Source organism: Chiloscyllium punctatum, chromosome 25 (genome assembly GCF_047496795.1).
Source record: "Chiloscyllium punctatum isolate Juve2018m chromosome 25, sChiPun1.3, whole genome shotgun sequence".
Taxonomy (NCBI): domain Eukaryota; kingdom Metazoa; phylum Chordata; class Chondrichthyes; order Orectolobiformes; family Hemiscylliidae; genus Chiloscyllium; species Chiloscyllium punctatum.
In genome coordinates, this window is record NC_092763.1 from 27,432,659 (window position 1) to 27,456,452 (window position 23,794).

Consider the following 23,794-nt stretch of genomic DNA (forward strand, 5'->3'; position numbering starts at 1 on the left):
AGGGTATGAAAGTATATGGATGTCATGCCAATAAATTGGGCCGCTTTGTCGTGAATGGTGTCAAGCTTCTTGAGTGAGTTTGGAGCTCCACCCATCCAGTAAGTGAGGAATATTCTATTACATTCCTGACTGGTGATGTGTAGATGTTCAACAGGCATTGAGGATTTAGGAGGTGAGTAACTTGCTACAGTACTCCTAAACTCTGAGCTGCTCTTGTGTTCACAGTATTCAAATGGCTCATCAGGTTGTGATGGATTGATTCTCTCTTGTTGGAGATGGCATTTGTGTGGCATGTATATTACTTGCCATTTGTCAGCCCAAATCTGGGCATTACCTAATTCTTGTTGCTTCAATATCTGAGGAGTCACAAATGGTGCTGAACAGGGTATATTCACCAGTGACTTTATGATGGAGGTCATTGATGAAGTCACTTGTCGAGGTGTATCAAGTTTAGGCACCAGGTGTTAATGAAGATTAAGATCCAATATTGAGCTGGGCATTGGGCACTCACGGCAAGGGAATAAAGCCATCCTTGACAGCACTGAATGTGGGTCCCAGAAATGCAACCAAAACCACATAGCACATTCCTGCTACTTAGCTAAGTCAGTGCTCTCCACCAGAAGTACACTAATTCACTATTCTGCTCAATGTTTCAAATTGAACAGGGACGAGGCAAGTTTGACAAAACCACAAATACTGCAGCAAGAAGTTAATGGGAAATGACCAGGATGGAAATTACATTCTTGGGCTTCTCGCCTTGTGTTGTGTAAGGACTTTAGGATCCTGGAGCAACATTGTGATGATGCCAATCGAGTTGTTAGTTAGGAATGTTTGGAATGGAATAGATAAGAATTCAATAGGTAGGAATAGAGTAGCATGATGGTTAGAAGACAGAAATGCATAAACAGAAATGTCCAGCAATGCAACAGTCAGATTAGAGCCTGGTATATGACAGATTACCATATGTAAGGGTATTTAGTATTAACACAATACAACTAGCATGCTAACAGACAGCTCTTAAACATAGAAAGACAGAAAACAAGTGAAGGAATAAGCCATTCAGCTCTTCAAGCCTGAACCACTGATCAATATGATTATGCAATCTCAGTATCGCATTCCCGGCACCTCACTATATCCCTTGATTCCTTTAACAGCGAGGGCCATATCCAGCTCCCTCTTGAAAATATCTAACGAGCTGGCCCTAAAAGCACCCTGAGTGAGAGAATTCCACAGGTTCACAACTTTCTGAGTGAAGAAATTCTTCCTCATCTCAGTCCTGAATACCTTACACCTTATTCTTAGACTGTGGCTGCTAGTTCTGGACTTCGACAACATTGGGAACATTCTTCCCACATCTAACCTGTCCAGTACCATCAGAATTTTGTATGTTTCTATTAGATTCCCCCTCATTCTTCTAAATTCCAGCAGATACAAGCCCAGTCAATCCAGTCTTTCCTCATATATCAGTCCTGCTACCCTAGGAATCAGTCTGGTGAAGCTTGGCTGGACTCCCTCAGTAGCAAGAATGTTATTTCTCAGACTAGGAGACCAAACCTGCACACAATACTCAAGGTGTGGCCTCACCAAGGCCCCGTATAACTGCAGCAAGTCATCCTTATTCCGATACTCAAATCCTCTCACTATGAAGACCACATGTCATGTGAGGTCTTGCATTTTGGAAAGTCAAATTAAAGTAGGAGTTTTATGGTAAATATTAGGACATTAGTGTAGTGGAAGAGAGGGATCTTAGAGTACAGGTGCACAGTTCACTGAAATTGGAGTTACAGGTAGACAGGGTAGTGATGAAGGCTTTTGGCACACTGGCCTTCAGCAGTCAGGATATTGAGCACCAAAGTTGGGAAGTTATGTTGCAGTTGTATGTGATGTTTGTAAGGCCATTGGAGTATTAATGTGTTCAGTTTTGATCACCTTGCTATAGGAAATATATTATTAAACTGGAAAGAGTGCAGAGGAAATTTACAAAGATGTTGCCAGGATTCAATGGTCTGAGCTATAGGAAGAGGTTGAAAAAGCTAGGGCTTTTTTCAAGCATAGGAGGCTGGGGGGAGAGGGGGGAGTGTATACGATCATGAGAGGCCTGGATAGGGTGAATGAACTCAGTCTTTTTCCTAGGGTTGGAGAATTGAAGATTGGAGGGATTGAAGAGTTTAAGGTTAGAGGGGAAAGAATAAAAGGGAATCTGAAGGGCAAATCTTTTACACAAGAGGGTGGCACACTTATGGAATGAGCTGCCAGCGGAAGTGGTTGAGGTGAGTACATTAACAACATTTAGGGCATTTGGACAAACACATGGATACGAAAGGATTAGAAGGATATGGGCTAAGTGCAGGGAAATGGAGTTAGCGAGAATGTCACTTTGGTTGGCGTGGACCAGTTTGGGCTAAAGGGCCTGTCTCCATGCTGTAGGACTCTAAGACTAGCTTTCCTCACTGCCTGTGGCACCTACATACTGCGGCACCTTCAGTCACTGTTCCACCATGGCAGCCCGATCTTGCTGCATCTCGCCTTTTCCTGAACTGCCACCATTCAGATGGTAATCTGCTTCCCTGCTTTTGCCACCAAAGTGGATAACCTCACATTTATCCACATTATATTACATTTGCCAAGTATGTGCCCTCCCAGACAGAGTGTTCAAGTCACTTTTCAAACCTCTTGGCACCATCCTCACAGTACACACTGCCACCAGCTTAGTGTCATTCCTTTGTCCAAATCATGAATGTCTATTGTAAACAGATGGGGTCCCAGCTCTGAACTCTGCAGTACCCCACTCATCACTGCCTGCCACTTAGAAAAGGACCCATTTATTCCAACTCTCTGCTTCCAGTCTGTCAAGCAGTTCTCTACCCACGTCAATATATTATCTCCGATACTATGAACTTAACTTTTCTTTACTAATCTGTTATGTGGAACCTTGTCAAAATCCTTTTGAAAGTCCAGATACATGACATCTCCTGAATCACCCTTGCCAACTCTACTGGTCACATCCTCAAAATATTCCAGAAGATTTGTCAAACATGATTTCCCTTTAGTGAATCCATGCTGACTAGGACCAACTCTGTCACTGCTTTCTAAACACTTAGCTATTACATCCATAATAATTGACTCCAGCATTCCTCCCCCACCCCCACTGATGTCAGACTAAACGATCTTTAATTCCCTATTTTCTCTCTTCCTCCTTTTTTAAAGAGTAGGGTTACATTAGCTATCCTCCAGTCCATTTAAACTTGTACAGAGTCAACAGAATGCTGGAAAATGATCACCAATGCATTCGCCATATCTAGGGTCATCTCCTTAAGTAGTCGGGATGCAGAGCATCAGGCCCTGGAGATTTATCAGGTTTTAATCCCATTAGTGTCCCCAGTCCCATTAGTGTCCCCAATCCTGATGAATAAGGATTCCCTTCAGTGCCTCCTTCAAGCTTGACCCTCTGCCCACTAGCATTTCTGGAAGGTTATTTGTGTCCCCCTTAGAGGACATGGATCCAAAATAGTTGTTCAATTGGTCTACCAACTCTTTGTTGTCTATTATGAATTCACCTGAATTTAACTGAAGGGACCTACATTTGTCTCCTTAATCTTTCTCTCTTTGCATATTTATAGAGGCTTAATGTTTCCCTCTCCTTGCCTAGCCACAGGTGTACACATAAAACTATACCCGAAACGTTGGGAACTCACCCAATGAAGTTCAATGGAGTGTTATGAGGCTCACCTTCAGCTCCTGAACTTCCATGGCTTTTCTACCATCCCATGGCCAGCTCCGCTTGGTAAAGTAGTTCACGGTCGCAAATTCAATCAGTGCCGAGAATACAAATGCGTAGCAGACGGCAATAAACCAATCCATGGCTGTTGCATAGGCAACCTTCGGCAAGGAGTTCCTGGCACTGATACTCAGGGTTGTCATGGTCAGCACTGTGGTGACTCCTGTAAAATGAAACATTTTCATAAGACCTGTTGAATCGTAAGCATCTGGATGGGTATATGAATAGGGAGGGTTTGGAGGGATATGGGCTGTGTGTTGGTAAGTGGGACTAGATTGGGTTGGGATATCTGGTTGGCATGGACGACTTGGACTGAAGGATCTGTTTCCATGCTGTACATCTCTGACTCGAGTGGATTCATTAATAATTACCATAGTGATAAGAATTTCATTTGTGATTTATGTCTGAGCGGTTTTGATAACAACAAACTCATTAAAATTATTAATTTGATCTTCCATTTATATGAAATAACATGCAAATATTCACAATCACAGAATCACAAAATTGTTACAGCACAGAAGGATGCCATTCGTTCCATTGTGACCACATCCACTTTTCAAATGAGCATCATCACCTCATGCCAATCTTCATTTCCCCATGTCCCTGCGCATACTCTCCAAATAATCATTCAATGCCCTTTTGAATACTTAATTGAACTTGCCTCGATCACATTTCCAGACAGTGCATTCCAGACCCAAATTACTTGATGTGTGAAAAAATAATCCTCATTTCACTCTTGCTTTGTTTACACACTGCTTTAAAGCTTTTCCCTTATTGACTTGTTATTTCCATGATTGGGAACAATTTCTCCCTGTCTACTCTTAACTAGCCTGCTAACAATTTCGAAAACCCTTACCAAGTCTTTTCTCAGCCTTCTCTCCAGGGAGAAGATTCCCAACTTCTTCAATTTATCCTCATGGTTAAAGATTCTCAATTCTGGAGTAATTCTACAAAATTGCGGATGCACTCTCTTAATCCCTCCCTAACACCACTGTCGGTGAAATTACATCACATGGGCTGCAATGGTTCAAAACACAGCTCACCACCACCTCTCCTGGGCAATGAGGGAGGTGCATTAGGTAATAAACGCTGACCCAGCCAGACCACCCTCATCTCTTAAACTAATAAAAGAAACGTTACTTGCAGAACACAAATACTTTCTGAGTTATTCCCTCTGTGATACAGGCTTTGCTTATCACACAAAAAGTTCCTTGGACCCTGAAGGACAAAACTTCTTTTTACTTGCTTTTCAAAACTGTCCATTGTTCAGATGCAGAGGCAAGATTAAGATTAAGATTAAGATTAAGATTAAGATTAAGATTAAGATTAAGATTAAGTGAGGGGGACTGGGAGGAAGCAGCCAGTGCAGGGACCCCCTGTGGTCGTTCCCCTCAAGAACAAGTATACCGTTTTGGATACTTGTGGGGGGGACGACTTACCAGGGGGAAGTAACGGGGCTCAGGCCTCTGGCACGGAGCCTGTCCCCGCTACTCAGAAGGGAAGGGTGGAGAAGAGCAGAGCAATAATAATTGGGGACTCGATAGTTCGGGGCACAGATAGGCGGTTTTGTGGGAACGAGGGAGACTCACGTTTGGTATGTTGCCTCCCAGGTGCAAGGGTACGTGATGTCTCTGATCGTGTTTTCCGGGTCCTTAAGGGGGAGGGGGAGCAGCCTGAAGTCGTGGTCCATATTGGCACCAATGACATAGGTAGGAGGAGTGCTGAGGATGTTAGACAGGCTTTTAGGGAGCTAGGTTGGAAGCTCCGAGTTAGAACGAACAGAGTTGTTGTCTCTGGTTTGTTACCCGTGCCACGTGATAGAGAGTCGAGGAATAGGGAGAGAGAACAGTTAAATGCGTGGCTACAGGGATGGTGCAGGAGGGAGGGATTTCGGTACTTGGATAACTGGGGTTCTTTCTGGGGAAGGTGGGACCTCTATAAACAGGATGGTCTGCACCTGAACCTGAGGGGCACCAGTATCCTTGGGGGGAGGTTTGCTAGTGCTCTTGGGGGGGGTTTAAACTAACTCTGCAGGGGAATGGGAACCCAGACTGTAGCTTTAGGGTGTAGGACCTGGAGTGTAGGGAGGTAAGGAATATGACATCAATCTTAAAGGAGGGTGCCTGTAAACAGAAGAGTGGCTTGAAGTGTGTATACTTTAATGCCAGAAGTATACGAAATAAGGTAGGTGAACTCGCAGCGTGGGTTGGTACCTGGGACTTCGATGTTGTGGCTATTACGGAGACGTGGCTAGATCAGGGACAGGATTGGCTGTTGCAGGTTCCAGGGTTTAAATGTTTTAGTAGGGTCAGAGGTGGGGGTAAAAGAGGGGGGGGTGTGGCTTTGCTTGTCAAAGATAGTATTACAGCGGTGGAAAGGAAGATGGACGAAGATTTGTCATCTGAGGTAGTTTGGGTTGAGGTTAGGAATAGGAGAGGTGAGGTCACCCTGTTAGGAGTCTTTTACAGGCCTCCTAATAGTCCTAGAATCGTTGAAGAAAGGATTGCGAAGATGATTCAGGAGAAGAGTGACAGTAATAGGGTGATTGTTATGGGAGACTTTAACTTTCCTGATATTAGATTACTTACAGTGTGGAAACAGGCCCTTCAGCCCAACAAGTCCACACCGACCCGCCGAAGTGCAACCCACCCATACCCCTACATTTACCCCTTACCTAACACTACGGGCAATTTAGCATGGCCAATTCACCTGACCTGCACATCTTTGGACTGTGGGAGGAAACCGGAGCACCCGGAGGAAACCCACGCAGACACGGGGAGAATGTGCAAACTCCACACAGTTAGTCGCCTGAGGCGGGATTGGGAAAGCTATAGCTCAAGTTCGTTAGATGGGTCAGTGTTTGTGCAATGTGTGCAGGAGAGTTTCCTGACACAATATGTAGATAAGCCAACAAGAGGTGAGGCCATACTGGATTTGGTTCTGGGTAACGAACCAGGCCAGGTATTAGAACTAGAGGTAGGTGAGCACTTTGGGGACAGTGACCACAATTCGGTGATTTTTACTCTAGTGATGGAGAGGGATAAGTGTGTACTACAGGGCAAGAGTTATAGCTGGGGGCAGGGAAATTATGATGCGTTGAGGCATGATTTAGGATGTGTGGATTGGAAAAGTAGATTCCAAGGCAAGAGCGTAATTGATATGTGGAACTTGTTCAAGGAGCAACTATTGAGTGTCCTTGATAAGTACGTACCTATCAGGCAGGGAGGAAAGGGTCGTGCGAGGGAGCCGTGGTTTAATAAGGAGTTGGAATCCCTTGTTAAATGGAAGAGGGCGGCCTTTGTAAAGATGAGGCGTGAAGGTTCAATAGGGGCGATTGAGAGTTATAAGGTAGCCCGGAAGGACCTGAAGAGAGAGCTAAGAGCAGCAAGGAGGGGACATGAAAGGTCCTTAGTGGGTAGGATTAGGGAAAACCCTAAGGCTTTCTATAGGTATGTTAGGAATAAAAGAATGACTAGGGAAGGAATAGGTCCAATCAAGGATAGTAATGGGAAGTTGCGTGTGGAGGCTGAAGAGATTGGGGAGGCGCTGAATGAATACTTTTCGTCAGTATTCACTCAGGAACAGGACATTGTTGTCGATATGAATACTGGGGCACGAATAAGTAGAATGGATGGCTTTGAGATATGTAGAGAAGAGGTGTTGGAAATTCTGGCAAGGGTGAAAATAGATAAGTCCCCTGGGCCTGATGGCATTTATCCTAGGATTCTCTGGGAAGCAAGGGAGGAGATTGCAGAGCCATTGGCCTTGATTTTTGTGTCCTCTTTGTCGACAGGAGTAGTGCCAGAGGACTGGAGGCTAGCAAACGTGGTTCCCTTGTTCAAGAAGGGGAGTAGGGATAATCCTAGTAACTATAGGCCAGTGAGTCTCACTTCTGTTGTGGGCAAAGTCTTAGAGAGAATTGTAAGGGATAGGATTTATGCACATCAGGATAAGAATAATGTGATCAAGGATAGTCAGCATGGTTTTGTGAAGGGCAGGTTGTGCCTCACAAACCTTATTGAATTCTTTGAGAAGGTGACTAAGGAGGTAGATGAGGGGAAAGCGGTAGATGTGGTATATATGGATTTTAGTAAGGCGTTTGATAAGGTCCCCCATGGTAGGCTACTGCAGAAAATACAGAGATATGGCATTGAGGGTGAGTTGGAGGTTTGGATTAGGAATTGGCTCTCTGGAAGAAGACAGAGGGTAGTAGTTGATGGCAAAGGTTCATCTTGGAGTGCCGTCACTAGCGGTGTTCCGCAAGGATCTGTTTTGGGACCATTGCTGTTCGTCATTTTTATAAATGACCTGGAGGAAGGGTTAGAAGGTTGGGTGAGCAAGTTTGCGGATGATACGAAAGTCGGAGGAGTTGTAGACAGTGAGGAAGGATATGGCAGGTTACAGCGGGATATAGAGAAGCTGCAGAGCTGGGCAGAAAGGTGGCAAATGGAGTTCAATGTAGCTAAGTGTGAAGTGATTCACTTTGGTAAGAGTAATAAAAAGATGGATTACTGGGCTAATGGTAGACTACTTGGTAGTGTGGAAGAGCAGAGGGATCTTGGTGTCCATGTACACAGATCTCTGAAAGTTGCCACCCAGGTAAATAGTGCAGTGAAGAAGGCATATGGCGTACTGGCTTTTATTGGTAGAGGAATTGAGTTCCGGAGTCCTGAGGTCATGCTGCAGTTGTATAAGACTCTGGTGCGGCCGCATCTGGAATATTGTGTGCAGTTTTGGTCGCCATACTATAGGAAGGATGTGGAGGCACTGGAACGGGTGCAGAGGAAGTTTACCAGGATGTTGCCTGGTATGGTAGGAAGATCCTATGAGGAAAGGCTGAGGCACTTGGGGTTGTTTTCATTGGAGAAAAGAAGGTTTAGGGGTGATTTGATAGAGGTGTACAAGATGATTAGGAGGTTAGATAGGGTTGACAGTGAGAACCTTTTTCCACGTATGGAGTCAGCTATGACAAGGGGGCATAGCTTTAAATTAAGGGGGGGTAGATATAGGACTGATGTTAGGGGTAGGTTCTTCACTCAGCGAGTCGTAAGTTCATGGAATGCCCTGCCAGTAGCAGTAGTGGACTCTCCCTCTTTATGGGTATTTAAGTGGGCATTGGATAGGTATATGGAGGATAGTGGGTTAGTGTAGGTTAGGTGGGCTTTGATCGGCGCAACATCGAGGGCCGAAGGGCCTGTACTGCGCTGTATTCTTCTATGTTCTATGTTCTATGTTCTCTTACATTTGTTCCTACACCAAAAATGTTAAAGGAGAGTTGGGTTATATTCACTCTTACAATCATTCAACAACTTTCAAGAAGTTATGAAATTTATTAGCCTGCTGAATGATTGAAAGGATCAATTCCTTGAACCACAGCTAAAGCTCATCTTTTAAAAATTGGCATAGTGTCACAGGCACCACCATCAGCCTGACAGTGCTCTCTCAAGTGCTTCAGTCCGAGAGCACCCTCTGGGACTCTCCATTCCTCTCAGACTGTACCAGTTTCCCATAATACACCATCTTCTGTAGCTACATTCTTTTGAGACCATTTCATTTCCCTCTTATCCATTAAAATCTTCTCAACGCCTATCTGATTGATCAGCCTTTCAAATCTGGCCTGGCATCTATTTTCGTTTGGATTCTGCTCCTGTGAAGTGTTGCATATGAATCTAAGAGGATTAATATTTGATAGAATGCATGCTGTTTATTGCACTCAGTCATGAGGACCTATTGAAAGGATAAAGAAGAACCTTGTGAGAGTCAAACCTGAGGCAAGGTCCTTCCAACAGACTTTGAAAACGTTTTCTAACCAACCTGTTCAGAAATGTTAATACAGACATCTGAGGCAGGTGGGGCTTGAACCCAGGCCCACCTGGTTCAATGACTTGGACACTACTACAGCAACACTTTCCCATGGCATGGGAGGTGTGTCCCAGACTGGATTCTGGCACAGGGAGGTGTGCCCCGGACTGGATTCTGGCGTGGAGAAGTGTGTCCCAGTCTGGATTCTGGAGCAGGGAGGTGTATCCCGGTCTGGATTCTGGTACCAGGAGGTGTGTCCCAGACTGGATTCTGGTGCAGGGAGGTGTGTCCCGGACTGGATTGTGGCATGGGGAGGTGTGTCAGACTGGAGCCTGGCGCGGGGAGGTATGTACCGGACTGGATTCTGGCACAGGGAGGTGTGCCCCGGACTGGATTCTGGCGTGGAGAAGTGTGTCCCAGTCTGGATTCTGGAGCAGGGAGGTGTATCCCGGTCTGGATTCTGGTGCCAGGAGGTGTGTCCCGGACTGGGTTCTGGCGCAGGGAGGTGTCCCCGGACTGGGTTCTGGCGCCAGGAGGTGTGTCCCAGACTGGATTGTGGCGCCAGGAGGTGTGTCCCGGACTGGATTCTGTTGCAGATAAAGTATTGTGTACCTGTACTTAAATATCTGCCTAGGTATCTTAAACCTAAGTGACACTGCAAACGTTTGACTGCTCTTATTTGAAAGCAAGTGACAATAAAATTAATTAAATTTAGTATCTTATACTGCTTCAGCACTACATCCCTGCTTCAATATTTCACCCCAACTGCCTTTGTTACCACTTCATCTACTTGCACTCCAATGTGTCTAACCTCTTCTTGCCGTTTCAATACCCTCTTGTTAATTGTACATGACTTTGCTTTATTTGCTCTCCCGAAATGGATAACCTCGCACATCAACAGATCAATCAGCTCCTTCCTCCTGCACCAAAGTGCGTGCCAGTTCCAGGCGCATGAAACAGTTGAGGAAGAAAGGACATTCTTCATCCAATTCCCTCAAAATGCATCAAACTCCCATTTGACATTCTGTATAACCACATCAGCACTCAGAGCACGTTCTGAAAACAATTGACAAGGTTCGTTAACCTAAATTAAACCCGCTCCTAATCAAGGAGAGGCAGTACGAAGAGCACAGAACAAAAATATTTACAGTACAGGAACAGGCCCTTCAGCCCTCCAAGCCTGCACTTATCCAGATCCTCTATCTAAACCTGTCGCCTATTTTCTAAGAGTCTGTATCCCTTTGCTCTCTGCTCATTCATGTATCTGTCTCGGTACATCTTAAACTATGCTATCGTGCCCGCCTCTACCACCTCTGCTGGCAACATGTTGCAGGCACCCACCACCCTCTGTGTGAAGAACTTTCCACGCATATCTCCCTTAAACTTTACCCCTCTCACCTGGAACACATGACCCCTAGTAATTGAGTCCTTTACTCTGGGAAAAAGCTTCTTACTATCCACCCTATTTAGACCTCTCATGATTTTGTACACCTCAATCAGGTCCCCACTCAACCTCAGTCTTTCTAATGAAAACAGTCCTAATCTACTCAGCCTGTCTCCATAGCTACACCCTCTATACCAAGCAACATCCTGGTGAATCTCCTCTGCACCCACTCCAAAGCACCCACATCCTTCTGGTGATGTGGCGACCAGAACTGCATGCAGTATTCCAAATGTGGCCGAACCAAAGTCCGATACAGCTGTAACATGACCTGCCAACTATTGTACTCAATACACGCTGTATGCTTTCTGGACCCATTGCCACCTTCAGGGTACAATGGACCTGAACACCCAGATCTCTCTGTGCATCAATTTTCCCCAGGGCCTTTCAATTTCCCGTATAGTTCACTATTGAATTGGATCTTCCAAAATGCATCACCTTTCATTTGCCCGGATTGAACTCCATCTGCCATTTCTCTGCCCAATTCTCCAATCTATCTATATTCTGCTGTATTCTCTGACAGACCCTTTCACTGTCTGCTACTCCATGAGTCTTAGTGTCATCTGCAAACTTGCTAATCAGATCACCTATACCTTTCTCCAGATCGTTTATGTATATCATAAATAACAATGGTCCCAGCACAGATCCATGTGAAACGTCACTGGTCACAGTTCTCAACTTTGAAAAACTCCCTTACACTACTACTCTCTGTGTCCTGTTGCCCAGCTGGTTCTCTATCCATCTATGTAGTACCCCCTGGACCCCATGCAACTTCACTTTCTCCATCATCCTACTAAGCGAACCTTCTCAAATGCCTTACTGAAGTCCATGTCTATGACATCTACAGCCCTTCCCTCATCAATCAACTTTGTCACTTCCTCAAAGGATTGTATTAAGTTGGTAATTTCCCTGCACAAAGGCAATTATGATGCGAGTAAGCAAGATTTAGATTGCACAGGATGGGGAAGGAAACTGCAGGGGATGGGTACAATTGAAATGCTGAGCTTATTCAAGGAACAGCTACTGCGTGTCCTTGATAAGCATGTACTTGTCAGGCAGAGAGGAAGTGGTTGAGCAAGAGTGCCATCATTTACTAAAGAAGTTGAATCTCTTGTCAAGAGGAAGAAGGCGGCTTATGTAAGGATTAGACGTAAAGGCTGAGTTAGGGCACTTGTGAGTTACAAGTTAGCCAGGAAAGACCTAAAGAGAGAGCTAAGAAGAGCCAGGAGGGGACATGAGATGTTGTTGGCAGATAGGATCAAGGAAAGTCTCCGGTTTTCTGTCAGTATATCAGGAATAAAAGAATGACAAGAGAAAGATTAGGGTCAATCAATGATAGTAGTGGCAAGTTGTGCATGGAGTCTGAGGAGATGCGGGAGCGTGAAATGAATATTATTCATCACTATTCACTTTGGAAAAAGACAATGTTGTCGAGGAGAATACTGAGATATAGGCAACTAAAGATGGGATTAAGGTTTACAAGGAGGAAGAGTTAGCAATTCTGGAAAATGTGAAAATGGATATGTCCCCTGGGGCAGATGGGATTTACCCTAGCATTCTCTGGGATTGGCTTCGCCTTTGACTTTGATCTTTATGTCATCATTGTCTACAGGAATAGTGCCAGAAGACTGTAGGATAGCAAATGTTGTTCCCTTATTCAAGAGGGGGAGTAGAGACAACCTTGGTAATTATAGACCAATTCAGTTGTGGGTAAAGTGTTGGAAAAGGTTTTCAAACATGGGATTTATAATCATCCACAGAAGAATAATTTGATTAGGGATAATCAACACTGTCTTGTGAAGGGTAGGTTGTGCTTCACAAACCTTATTAAGTTCTTTGAGAAGGTGGCCAAACAGGTGGATGAGGGTAAAGTAGTTGATGTGGTGTGTATGAATTTCAGTAAGGTGTTTGATAGTGGGCGGCACGGTGGCATAGTGGTTAGCACTACTGCCTCACAGTGCCAGAGACCCGGGTTCAATTCCCACCTCAGGCGACTGACTGTGTGGAGTTTGCACGTTCTCCCCGTGTCTGCGTGGGTTTCCTCCGGGTGCTCTGGTTTCCTCCCACAGTCCAAAGATTGCAGGTCAGGTGAACTGGCCCTGCTAAATTGCCCGTAGTGTTATGTAAGCGGTAAATGTAGGGGTATGGGTGGGTTGCGCTTCGGAGGACTTTTTGGGCCGAAGGGCCTGTTTCCACACTGTAAGTAATCTAATCTAATAGACTATTGCAGAAAATACAGTGCCAAGGGATTGAGGGTGACTTAATGGTTTGGATCAAATGTTGGCCTAGCTGAAAGAAGACAGAGGTGGTGGTTGATGGGAAATGTTTATCCTGGAGTTCAGTTACTAGTGGTGTACTTCAAGGATCTGTTTTGGTGCCACTGCTGCTTGTCATTTTTATCAATGACCTGGATAAGGGCGCAGAAGGATGGATTAGTAAATTTATGGATGATACTAAGGTCAGTGGAGTTGTGGATAGTGCTGAAGGATGTTGTAGGTTACAGAGAGACATAGATAAGCTGCAGAGCTGGGCTGAGAGTGGCAAATGGAGTTTAATGCAGAAAAGTGTGAGGTGATTCACTTTCGAAGGAGCAACAGGAATAAAGAGTACTGGGCTAATGGTAGTGTAGATGAGTAGAGAGATCTCAGTGTCCATGTAAATAGATCCCTAAAAGTTGCTAGCCAGATTGATAAGGTTGTTAAGAAGGCATAACGGCATTGGTAGAGAGATTGAGTTTCAGAGCCACAAAGTCATGCCTGCAGCTGTACAAAACTCTGGTAAGGCCACATCGGAAGGATGTGGAAGTTTTGGAAAGGCTGCAGAGGAGATCTACTAGGATGTTGCCTGCTTTGGAGGGAAGGTCTTATGTGGAAAGGCTGAGGGACTTGAGGCTGTTTTCATTAAAGAGAAGTAGGTTGAGAGGTGACTTAATTGAGATATATAAGATAATCAGAGGGTTGGATAGGTTGGACAGTGGCATCCTTTTTCCTCAGATGGTGATGGTTAGCACGAGGGGACATAACTTTAAATTGAAGGGTGATAGATATAGAAGAGATGTCAGCGATCTGTCAACATCCGTCATGTCCCTCTCCTCGGTGAATACCGCCGCAAAGTACTCATTAAGAATCTCACCCGATTTTTCTGACTCCACGCATAACTTCCCTCCTTTGTCCTTGGGTGGGCTAGCCCTTTTTCTAGTTACCCTCTTGCTCCTCATATGTGATCAAAAGGCTTGGGATTTTCCTTAGCGTGGTGGTAACATCAAGTAGCTTTGTAATGTGTAGTTAGTCACCAAAAACCCCAGACTGATCTTCTTGGACATGAATACAATTCTCACCACTAATGTTGACATTTGAATGAAACAAACATCTGGAATTAAAATTTTGTCTAATGATGATCATGTAACCACTGTTGTAATTAAATCAACAAGTGATAGAACTAAGCAATTCCACATTTGAATTCTCTGATTTAGGTTCCTCAGTCCTGTCACATCCAATTGTAAATGGTGGTGGACAGTTCAGCAACTCACTGGAGGAGGAGAATCCTCAAATATCCCTAAACTCACTGATAGAAGGACCCAAAACATCAGTGAAAAAGATAAGGATGAAGTATTCGCAGCAATCTTCAGCCAGAGTGCAGAGTGCCATCCATACCAGCCCCATCTGGAGGTCCCCAGTATTTCAGATACCAGCCAATTCACGATGTTAAGAAATGGTTGAAGCCATTGGATACAGCAAAGGCTATGGACCCTGCCAATATTCTGGCAATATTACTGATGGCTTGTGCACCAGAACTTGCCATATCCCAGCCAAGCCGTTCCAGTACAGTTGCAATGTTGACATCTACCTGGCAATGTAGAAAGTTGCTCAGGTATGTCCTGTTTATAAAAAGCAGCACAAATCTAACCCAGCCAATTACCTCCCCTTCAATCTACTCTTGATCATCAGTAAAGTGATGCAAAGTGTCATCAACAGTGCTATCAAGCAGAACTTGCTCAGCAATAACTTGCTCAGTGTCACCCAGTGTGGGTTCCACCAGGGTCATTCAGCTCCTGACCTTATTATGGCCTTGGTTCCAATAAAATATCACATAACAAACTTATCAACACAGTTGTGACACCTCGAATGAAAGTAACAATGATGACATGGGCTCAACATCAACTGAGCGGCAGGAAACAGAAAACAGTGACAAACAGAAAGTTAAGGGAAAGATTTGACAGAAAAATGCACAAGACCATGGCTGCTGAAAATTTAAAATAAAAATGGAATGTGCTGGAAATACTTAGCAGGAGAGGGAATCAGAGTTAAAGTATTAGGCCAAAGACCTTTCCTCAGAACTGACAGAAAATAGAAATGTAACAGACTTTGAGCAAGTGGGGAGATTAGGAGGGGAAAGAAAGACTAATTGGGAAGGTCCATGGTAGGGTGAGGTTACATATTAAAAGATTTCACGGTACAAAAAAGCAAAGGGAGTGCTTTTGTCGCAGTAAAGAAATGTTTACTTTCACCACACTGTTAGTATGTGTTCAGACATCTGATATGGGTGTGATGCCTGACCTAGCACTTGAATCTTCTGGGTCAGAGATAGTGAAATTAGCACTGCATCAAAGAATGAAGAAACAAAAGTTTTCCTTTTGGAGCAGTTGTACATGACAGATTAATGGACAGCAGTGTCTCTACATCTGTGTTGTGATTAGTTTGGAGATAGATTATTGCCTCTGAATATTGATTGGTAATATTAACTTCAGCTCCCTTGAACCAGAATCTGCTGCTCAACATAGCATAAAGCTAATTGCCAGGGTATTGGAAGTGGGTTAATTAGACTAGCCTCCCTACTGACTCCAGCCAAAATACTCCATGCATGAGAAAAACTGCAGTTGAAATCAAAGGCAATTACAAGTGGATTTCCAAGTGGATTTCCGCCTTCCCCTCCTTTACATCTGGCTACAAATGACTGGCTTTGAAAAGGCCATTACGTTCACAAAACACACACACAAACAACTATTTATATTTGTATAGTACTTTTAATATAATGAGACATCCCAAAGTGCTTCACAGGAGCGTTATAAAATGAAACATAACTCCAAGCCACATCAGGAAAGGCTTGTTCCGGTGAACAAAGGCTAAGTGGAAGTGGTGGGTTTTATTTTGTGTCTTAAAGGTATAGAGGTGGAGAGGTACTGGGGAAGGAAAGCCAGAGCTTGAGGCTAAGGAGAAAACACCAACGATGTGCGAGGCACCACTTATGTACTTATGCAATGATGGAGCAATTATAGTTGGGATATTGAAAAGGTGCATTTCTTTCAGAGTGCTGCAAGGCTAGAGGAGTTAACAAGAAAGGGGAGAAGGAGGTCATAGATGGGTTTGAAAACAGGGATGATAATTTTAAAATAAAGAAATTTCTTAACCTGGAGCAAATGTAGGTCACTGAACACAAGGGTTATTGGGTAACAGGACTTTGTCAGAGTTAAAACACAATAAGACAAGCAGGCGGCTGGAAAAACACAGCAAGCCAGGCAGCATCAGGAGGTGGAAAAGTTGACGTTTCGGGAGTAACCCTTCTTCAGGACTCCTGCTTGCGGTGTTCTTCCAGCCTCCTGCTTGTCTACCTTGGATTCAAGCTTCTACAGTTTTTTCTACCTCTAACAGGGTTAAAACACAGGCAGCAGAGTTTTCAATGACAATGTTTTTGGGAATGTGGAAGTGCATTAGAATAAAGAGAAGTGATTATGTGCTGTGCCCAGTGTGCAGATGGAAATGACAGTTTACTCACCAAACACAGTGCGTGCAGGGACGGATTCCCTGTTCAGCCAGAAGGAGACCTGGGAGAGAATCACAGTCATAATGCAGGGCAGATACGTCTGGATCACAAAGTAACCAATCTTCCTCTTCAGATGGAAGTGGGTTGTCATGATAATGTATTCACCTGAAGGGACATGAAAAGTAAAGAATTAGGCAAAGGTAGTAAAATCACACATGTAGTAGGCCAACATCTGAAAAACTTTGACACACAGTGACAATTCCATTATCTGTGATGAGCATATATTATCACATTCATGGGACTTCCCTGTCGGCATTGAGTCATAGGGACTCCCTATAAATATTCCCATATCAACAACTTTCAAGAATCTTTAATAAAATAAAACGCTGCTTGATATAACTTGAGTCCTGATATAATTTGTGAAAGCTTTTCATCATTGCTCATCAGGGAAAAACTCAAGAAATACCAATATAAAGGGGAATGTCAAACATTGTCCTTTTTTTATATTGGTATTCTTACAAATTGTCCTCTGAGTGCAGAATAAAAAGCTTTGATAAATGTGTCATATTTCAGAAATGTCCTGAGGCATTTCACAGAAGCATTGTGAAGAAACATTTGAGGCCAAGTCACATAGATTGGTGATATCAGGGAAGACTGCTAAATTGTAATATCAAGGTTAGGGTATTACTTAACCAACAGCCAATGTAGCTTCATGAACACAATTATGATAGGTGAATGGCAGCACTGCAAAGAACAACATAGGCAACAGAGACTTAGATAACATCAGGATTCTGTGTGAATCAGCATCTATTTGGTACCTTGTTGGCCTTAATGCATCTTTAGAGAACACATTAAAGATTTTCCTCAAATGGTAATGGCTAGCATGAGAGGACACAGCTTTAAATTGAGGGGTGATAGATATAGGACAGATGTCAGAGGTAGTTTTTTTACTCATAGAATACTAGGTGGGTGAAACGCACTGCCTGCAACAGTAGTAGACTCGCCAACTTTAAGGGCATTCAAATGGTCATTGGATAGACATATGGATGAAAATGGAATAGTGTAGGATTGGTTCCACAGGTCGGTGTAACATTGAGGGCTGAAGGGCCTGTACTGAGCTGTTATGTTCTTTGTTCTCCAAAAGACCTGAGGATGTTCCAAAATTCTTCACGATTTAATACATACATTTTGAATTTTAGTCATTATTGTTCCAAAGGTGAATGATACCATTAATTAAGGAACGATGAAATTTGACAGCTGCAAATGAATGAGCAGCTAATGGATGATAATGCTGCCTTCATTTCCAAACTGCTCAATCAAGCTGTGACTGATCTATTTCAAAGGCAGAATGGCAAAAACTACACCCAAAGCAGGCTGATCAGGTTCCAGAACAATGGCAGGAGGTCAAGGAATAGCGCTGAATTAAATACTCCAGATGGACAGCAGATCTCCTGGAACAATATGACTGTCTGCTCCATTCCTGGTCAGTACTCTGTTGACCGTGTAAATGACTGCATGTATTTTATATAGTAATATAAACTGGAAACTGGGACTTTGGATTATTCATACTTCTACACATCTAGAAGGACCAGTGGAACTGTATGCCATTTTTGCTGGAAATGGATTTGATACTTTTATGAGGCAACTTGGCACAAGGTATCTTTGGGGCAGAAAAAGTAGTCATTCAGCAACATCTTGTGGACTTGTTTAAGTAGTTTGAGAGAAAAGAGGGGAGAGTTACAACTCAGACCTATATAAGGCCTGACAACAAGCAAGGTCTCTCTCCTCTCGTCTCCCCTACAACCTCCCCCCTCTCTTTCCCCCCCCACCCCCCGTAGCAGAGTGGGAAAGAAAGTAATATATAAAGACTTCCCAAAAAGAAACAACCGCTTGGTCAAGCCAAGACTTAGGTCCAACTAACCAACTACTACATTGAGGATTGTTGCAGAGGGGAATAATATACCATCAACAAAACGCAAAAACTAAATTTTGAGAAAAATTTAGTTCCCTTTTGTGGTTTAGAATCTGATCCACAGGCATTGTGCTGTTTTATCTTTACTTTATACCCATGATATACCTACAAGATCAGTTTGTCATTTCAATTGTGTACATTTCATGCGTGAATTAATGCCTGTGTGATTGGATATTAGATTAGATTAGATTACTTACAGTATGGAAACAGGCCCTTCGGCCCAACAAGTCCACACCGACCCACCGAAGCACACCCACCCAGACACATTTCCCTACACCTAACACTACGGGCAATTTAGCATGGCCAATTCACCTGACCTGCATATTTTTGGACTGTGGGAGGAAACCCATGCAGACATGGGGAGAATGTGCAAACTCCACACACTCAGTCGCCTGAGGCGGGAATTGAACCCGGGTCTCTGGCGCTGCGAGGCAGCAGTGCTAACCACTGTGCCACCGTGCCGCCCATATAAAGGGTGTCCAGTTTAAGTTTGCATTTTAGTAATTAATAACCTGTTATGGCACATGATAGAGGATAATTTTGTTATAATAAGGAATTTTTTCTTTGTTTTTTGTCTGGTCTGAGTAGCTTTTATCCAAGAGAATGGTCAGAGTCAGACAGAGATACTATCTTTCAGATGAGAAGTCAAAGCAAGACAAGTTCTGTCCTATCAGATGAATGTAAAAGATCCAATAGCATTTTTCCAGATTTGCCAAACCCACTATCTCATCAATACTCTTATTATTTGTTTCATAGCATTAACTAAATTAGATATACAGTTAGTTATAAACATCATTAATAACTTATTTAAAGTTAAAAGGTCGGAGCTGAAGTCACAAACAAACAACTGTTCAGAAAAGGCGATTGACTGCATCTGAACATTAAGAAGATATGGCCAATGTTGGAAATGTTAAATAAAAACAGAAATTGCATACCAGCAATTTTGTTTTAGTTGCACATACTGAAAGATGGGGTCTGTTGCAGTGCAATGCATTGCCAAATGAGGCTGAGCTACCTGATGTGTCTCGGCTGGAGACTGAATCATATGAAGCATGCAGCACCTTGAAGTATTTGGGACCAGGGGCCTGAAATTGTAGTATTTGCTGGTCGCGAAGTGTTTTACAACACACTTTAAAATTTTATCTGTCATTCTGTCTTAACAGTTAGAGGGTTACATTTACAACTCTGCTAACTCTGATTGAGGAGTAGGTGAATAAGACAGACTTCTTCAGAATATCTTGTTTAAGTCTCTGTATCCGAAAGCTTCCTAAAGCCAAATCGAGTAATTGCTTGCAAGGCACAACACTTGTTATGCACATGTGTGCTTCCTGGTTGTGCCTGCACATACAAATAGACACTTGAGAGCAGACTGCTGAGGTAATTGCAGTAGGAGCCTGCAGAAGCACACTGCCTTACCTATGCCTGAAGCCTGAATCATGGTTGTGCAAATTCTAGGAAGCCACAAATCACTACCATGATAAAAGCAACAATTAATTCATGATCGACTCATCTATAACATGACAAATTGCAAGCACACAACTCACCAACTATCCTAGTATCTGTTACCAGCTTTACAAGGAAATGGTTGTAACATCACTGAACTAATAATCCAGAGCCCAAGCTAATGGTCTGGAGATGCGCGTTCAAACACCACAGCAGCTGGGGAAATTTACAAACTGTATTGATAAATTAAGTTAGTAATAGCAGCCGTAAAACTATCACTGATTGCTGTAAAAACCTATCCGATTCCCTCATGTCCTAGAGGGAGAAAAATCTGAAGCCTGCACCCAGTCTGGCCTACGTGTCACAGCAGACCTACAGTGATATGTTTAACTCTCAACTACCCTGAAACAGAACGTAGGGATGGGCAACAAAAATAGACTAGGCCAACATTCCATAAATGGATCTTGAAAATTACTGTTGAGGTTAACATGCAACAAATATGAACTCACAAAGTAGCACTGTGATTAAAACAACAATCACTCCACCACTTACAATGATACGTTTAAATTAGGAACACTATAAATTCCTGTTGGGGTTAGCAAGTACAGCAGCAACCTACAACTTTACAAAGTTGTATTAACTCCCTCACCCAGCTTGGTCAAAAGGACCAAGGTCTAAGCAACTTCCACGACCAGCAAATACAACAATTTCAGGCCCCTGGTCCCAGATACTTCAAGCAGCTTCATGTGTCATATGAATCAGTCTCTAGCAGAGGCTAATTAGATAGCTCAGCTTCACTCAGCAATACATTGCACTGCAACAGACCCCACTTTTGCTTCCTCTGTAGCAACCGATTTGATGTGTTACAAACACTGTGTTTAACATCATTTTTTTTAATTTAGATTTTTCAATTTGTGGCATTTGTTCTTTTTTTGTGTGTCTGAAGAGTTTAAATGATGAATTTATAGCTAATTTTGTACCCGTGGCACTTTCTTTTTAAACAGATTGAGGAAGTAGCTTTCAGAACTTCCTACTGTGTGGAAACTGGCCCTTCGGCCCAGCAAGTCCACACTGACCCTCTGAAGAATAAAACACCCAGACCCATTCCCCTATTACTCTACATTTACCCCTGACTAATGCACCTAACCTACATATCCCTGTACACTATGGGCAATTTAGCATAGCCAATTCACCTAACCTGCACATCTTTTGGTTTGGGGGAGGAAACCCCTGCAGACATGGGGAGAATGTGCAAAGTCAGCACAGACAGTTGCCCGAGGCTGGAATTGAACCCGGGTCCCAGGCACTGTGAGGCAGCAGTGCCAACCACTGAGCCACCATGCCACCATTTATGTTATAAAATTCTCAAATTGTCTTTTTCTTTTAATAAGCTGAAGTGAAATACCCAAAGCTTGAATAAAATAAATGCTTTTGGTTTTAAATTTGGGACATGTCTGCAGAAGTCTTTGCATGAAAATAGGTGTTTAAGCAGTGCTCCTGAGAACAGGAGAAAACAGTAAAACTAGATTATCCTAGAGTAAGATGCTTAGAGGTAGTCCCAACAGAAACAGTTGGATAAACACTGAAGAGGTTATTTGAAGCTGAGAATTTTTAAACTCGGGAATATGACAGCTCTAGGAAAAGCCTATTCAATTTTCCAGACTGGGAGTTGGAGTCACGGTTAATTTAAATCTATCTTGGTATTAAAAAAAATTCTCTGGTGTGAATATTGTGTAAGGAACGCTTTTGGACACGGTGAAGAGGTGTTTTTGTAAGGAGTGTTTTGGGATTAATTGGGTTATTTTTCCACTATGTACTACAAAACCTTCAAGGAAGATGTAACATATGGAAAAGAACTGTGGATGCTGTAAAACAGAAAAAAAACCCAGAAATTGCTGGAAAAGCTCAGCAGGTTTGGCAGCAACTGTGGAGCGAAATCAGAGTTGATGTGTTGGTTCAAATGACCCCTCCTAGAACTCCTCTGAGGAAGAGCCACTTGACCCAAAATGTTAACTGTAGTTTGATCTATTGATAGTATTTCCATTTCATTTCCTTAATAAATTCTGTTTTCTTGTTAATATCTGTCACATTATGTGCCTTTGTTTCAGTGAGAGATCACCTTTTTTTAGAACCAAACCAAAAAAGATTTGGTCTATCAAGCCAGATATCAGTCTTGAATTCGACCTTTTCAGAAATAACCTCAGGTGGGATCATAACAGCACAGAGAAGAACTAACAAAAAGCTAACATCATTTTCTGAGCTGTCTTGTGAGACAGCAAGTGAGGCTTCACCCTGTTGTGAAATCAATTTGTGGATATTGACATGTAGATAATGTCAAAAAAAGAGCAGGCATGTTTTTCCATTGTCATTTGGACAATGTTTATCATTCACATAACCATCAAAAACAGTAATCTTGTTATTTATTGCATGATTGTTATGAGATCTCGTTGTGCATAAACTGATTGCTGTATTCAGTACAATGAAGACTGTACGTAAAATAGACTTCATTGCCTTGGAAATACTTTTCAATACAATTAAAATATTATTATATCTCGGTATTAGGAAAATAAACTCTCTGGTGTGAGTATTGTGCAAGGGATGCTTTTGGGCACTGTGAAGAAGAGTTTTAGTAAACATTGAAGGAGTGTTTTGGGATTAACTGGGTTGTGAAAGCTCCTTTGTAAATGCAAGCTCTTTTTTATGAGGTCAGAGGGCTCCTGGGTTGTAGAAATGGGTTCTTGGTCAGGTGGAGGAACAGAGGGATCTTGGGGTCTATGTACATAGATCTTTGAAGGTTGCCACTCAGGTGGATAGAGTTTGTAAGAAGGCCTATGGAGTATTATCGTTCATTAGCAGAGGGATTGAATTCAAGAGTCGTGAAGTGATGTTGCAGCTGTACAGGACTTTGGTTAGGCCACATTTGGAGTACTGTGTGCAGTTCTGGTCGCCTCACTTTAGGAAAGATGTGGAAGCTTTGGAGAGGGTGCAGAGAAGATTTACCAGGATGTTGCCTGGAATGGAGAGTAGGTCGTACGAGGATAGGTTGAGAGTTCTCGGCCTTTTCTCGTTGGAACGGCGAAGGATGAGGGGTGACTTGATAGAGGTTTATAAGATGATCAGAGGAATAGATAGAGTAGACAGTCAGAAACTTTTTCCCCGGGTACAACAGAGTGTTACAAGGGGACATAAATTTAAGGTGAAGGGTGGAAGGTATAGGGGAGATGTCAGGGGTGGGTTCTTTACCCAGAGAGTGGTGGGGGCATGGAATGCGCTGCCCATGGGAGTGGTAGAGTCAGATTCATTGGCGACCTTTAAGCGGCATTTGGATAGGTACATGGATGGGTGCTTAATCTAGGATAGAAGTTCGGCACAGCATCGTGGGCCGAAGGGCCTGTTCTGTGCTGTATTGTTCTATGTTCTATGTTCTAAGAGTGAAAAATGGTTCTAATTTCATCCAACAAGACTTGAAGAGTTACAGGAAGGTAGTCTCACCTCAGGTACAGGAAAAGGGTAAATGGATTATAGTCAGGGGATGGAAAGGGAACAGGCAGACAGTGCAGGGGATCCCCTGTGGCCGTTCCCCTCAATAATAAGCATA

General features: G+C 43.2%; 1 protein-coding gene across 1 annotated transcript in view; it reads right to left on the bottom strand.

Moving 5' to 3' along the window:
- The window catches only part of LOC140495785 (gamma-aminobutyric acid receptor subunit alpha-3-like), a 240,500-nt gene that overhangs the window by 14,606 nt on the left and 202,100 nt on the right, over positions 1-23,794 (bottom strand). Inside the window, exons 8-9 of the mRNA XM_072594888.1 lie at positions 16,794-16,946; positions 3,730-3,941 (exon numbers count right to left, since the gene is read on the bottom strand). Coding sequence (XP_072450989.1) covers positions 3,730-3,941; positions 16,794-16,946 — 365 coding nt within the window. The remainder of the gene's footprint in view (positions 1-3,729; positions 3,942-16,793; positions 16,947-23,794) is intronic.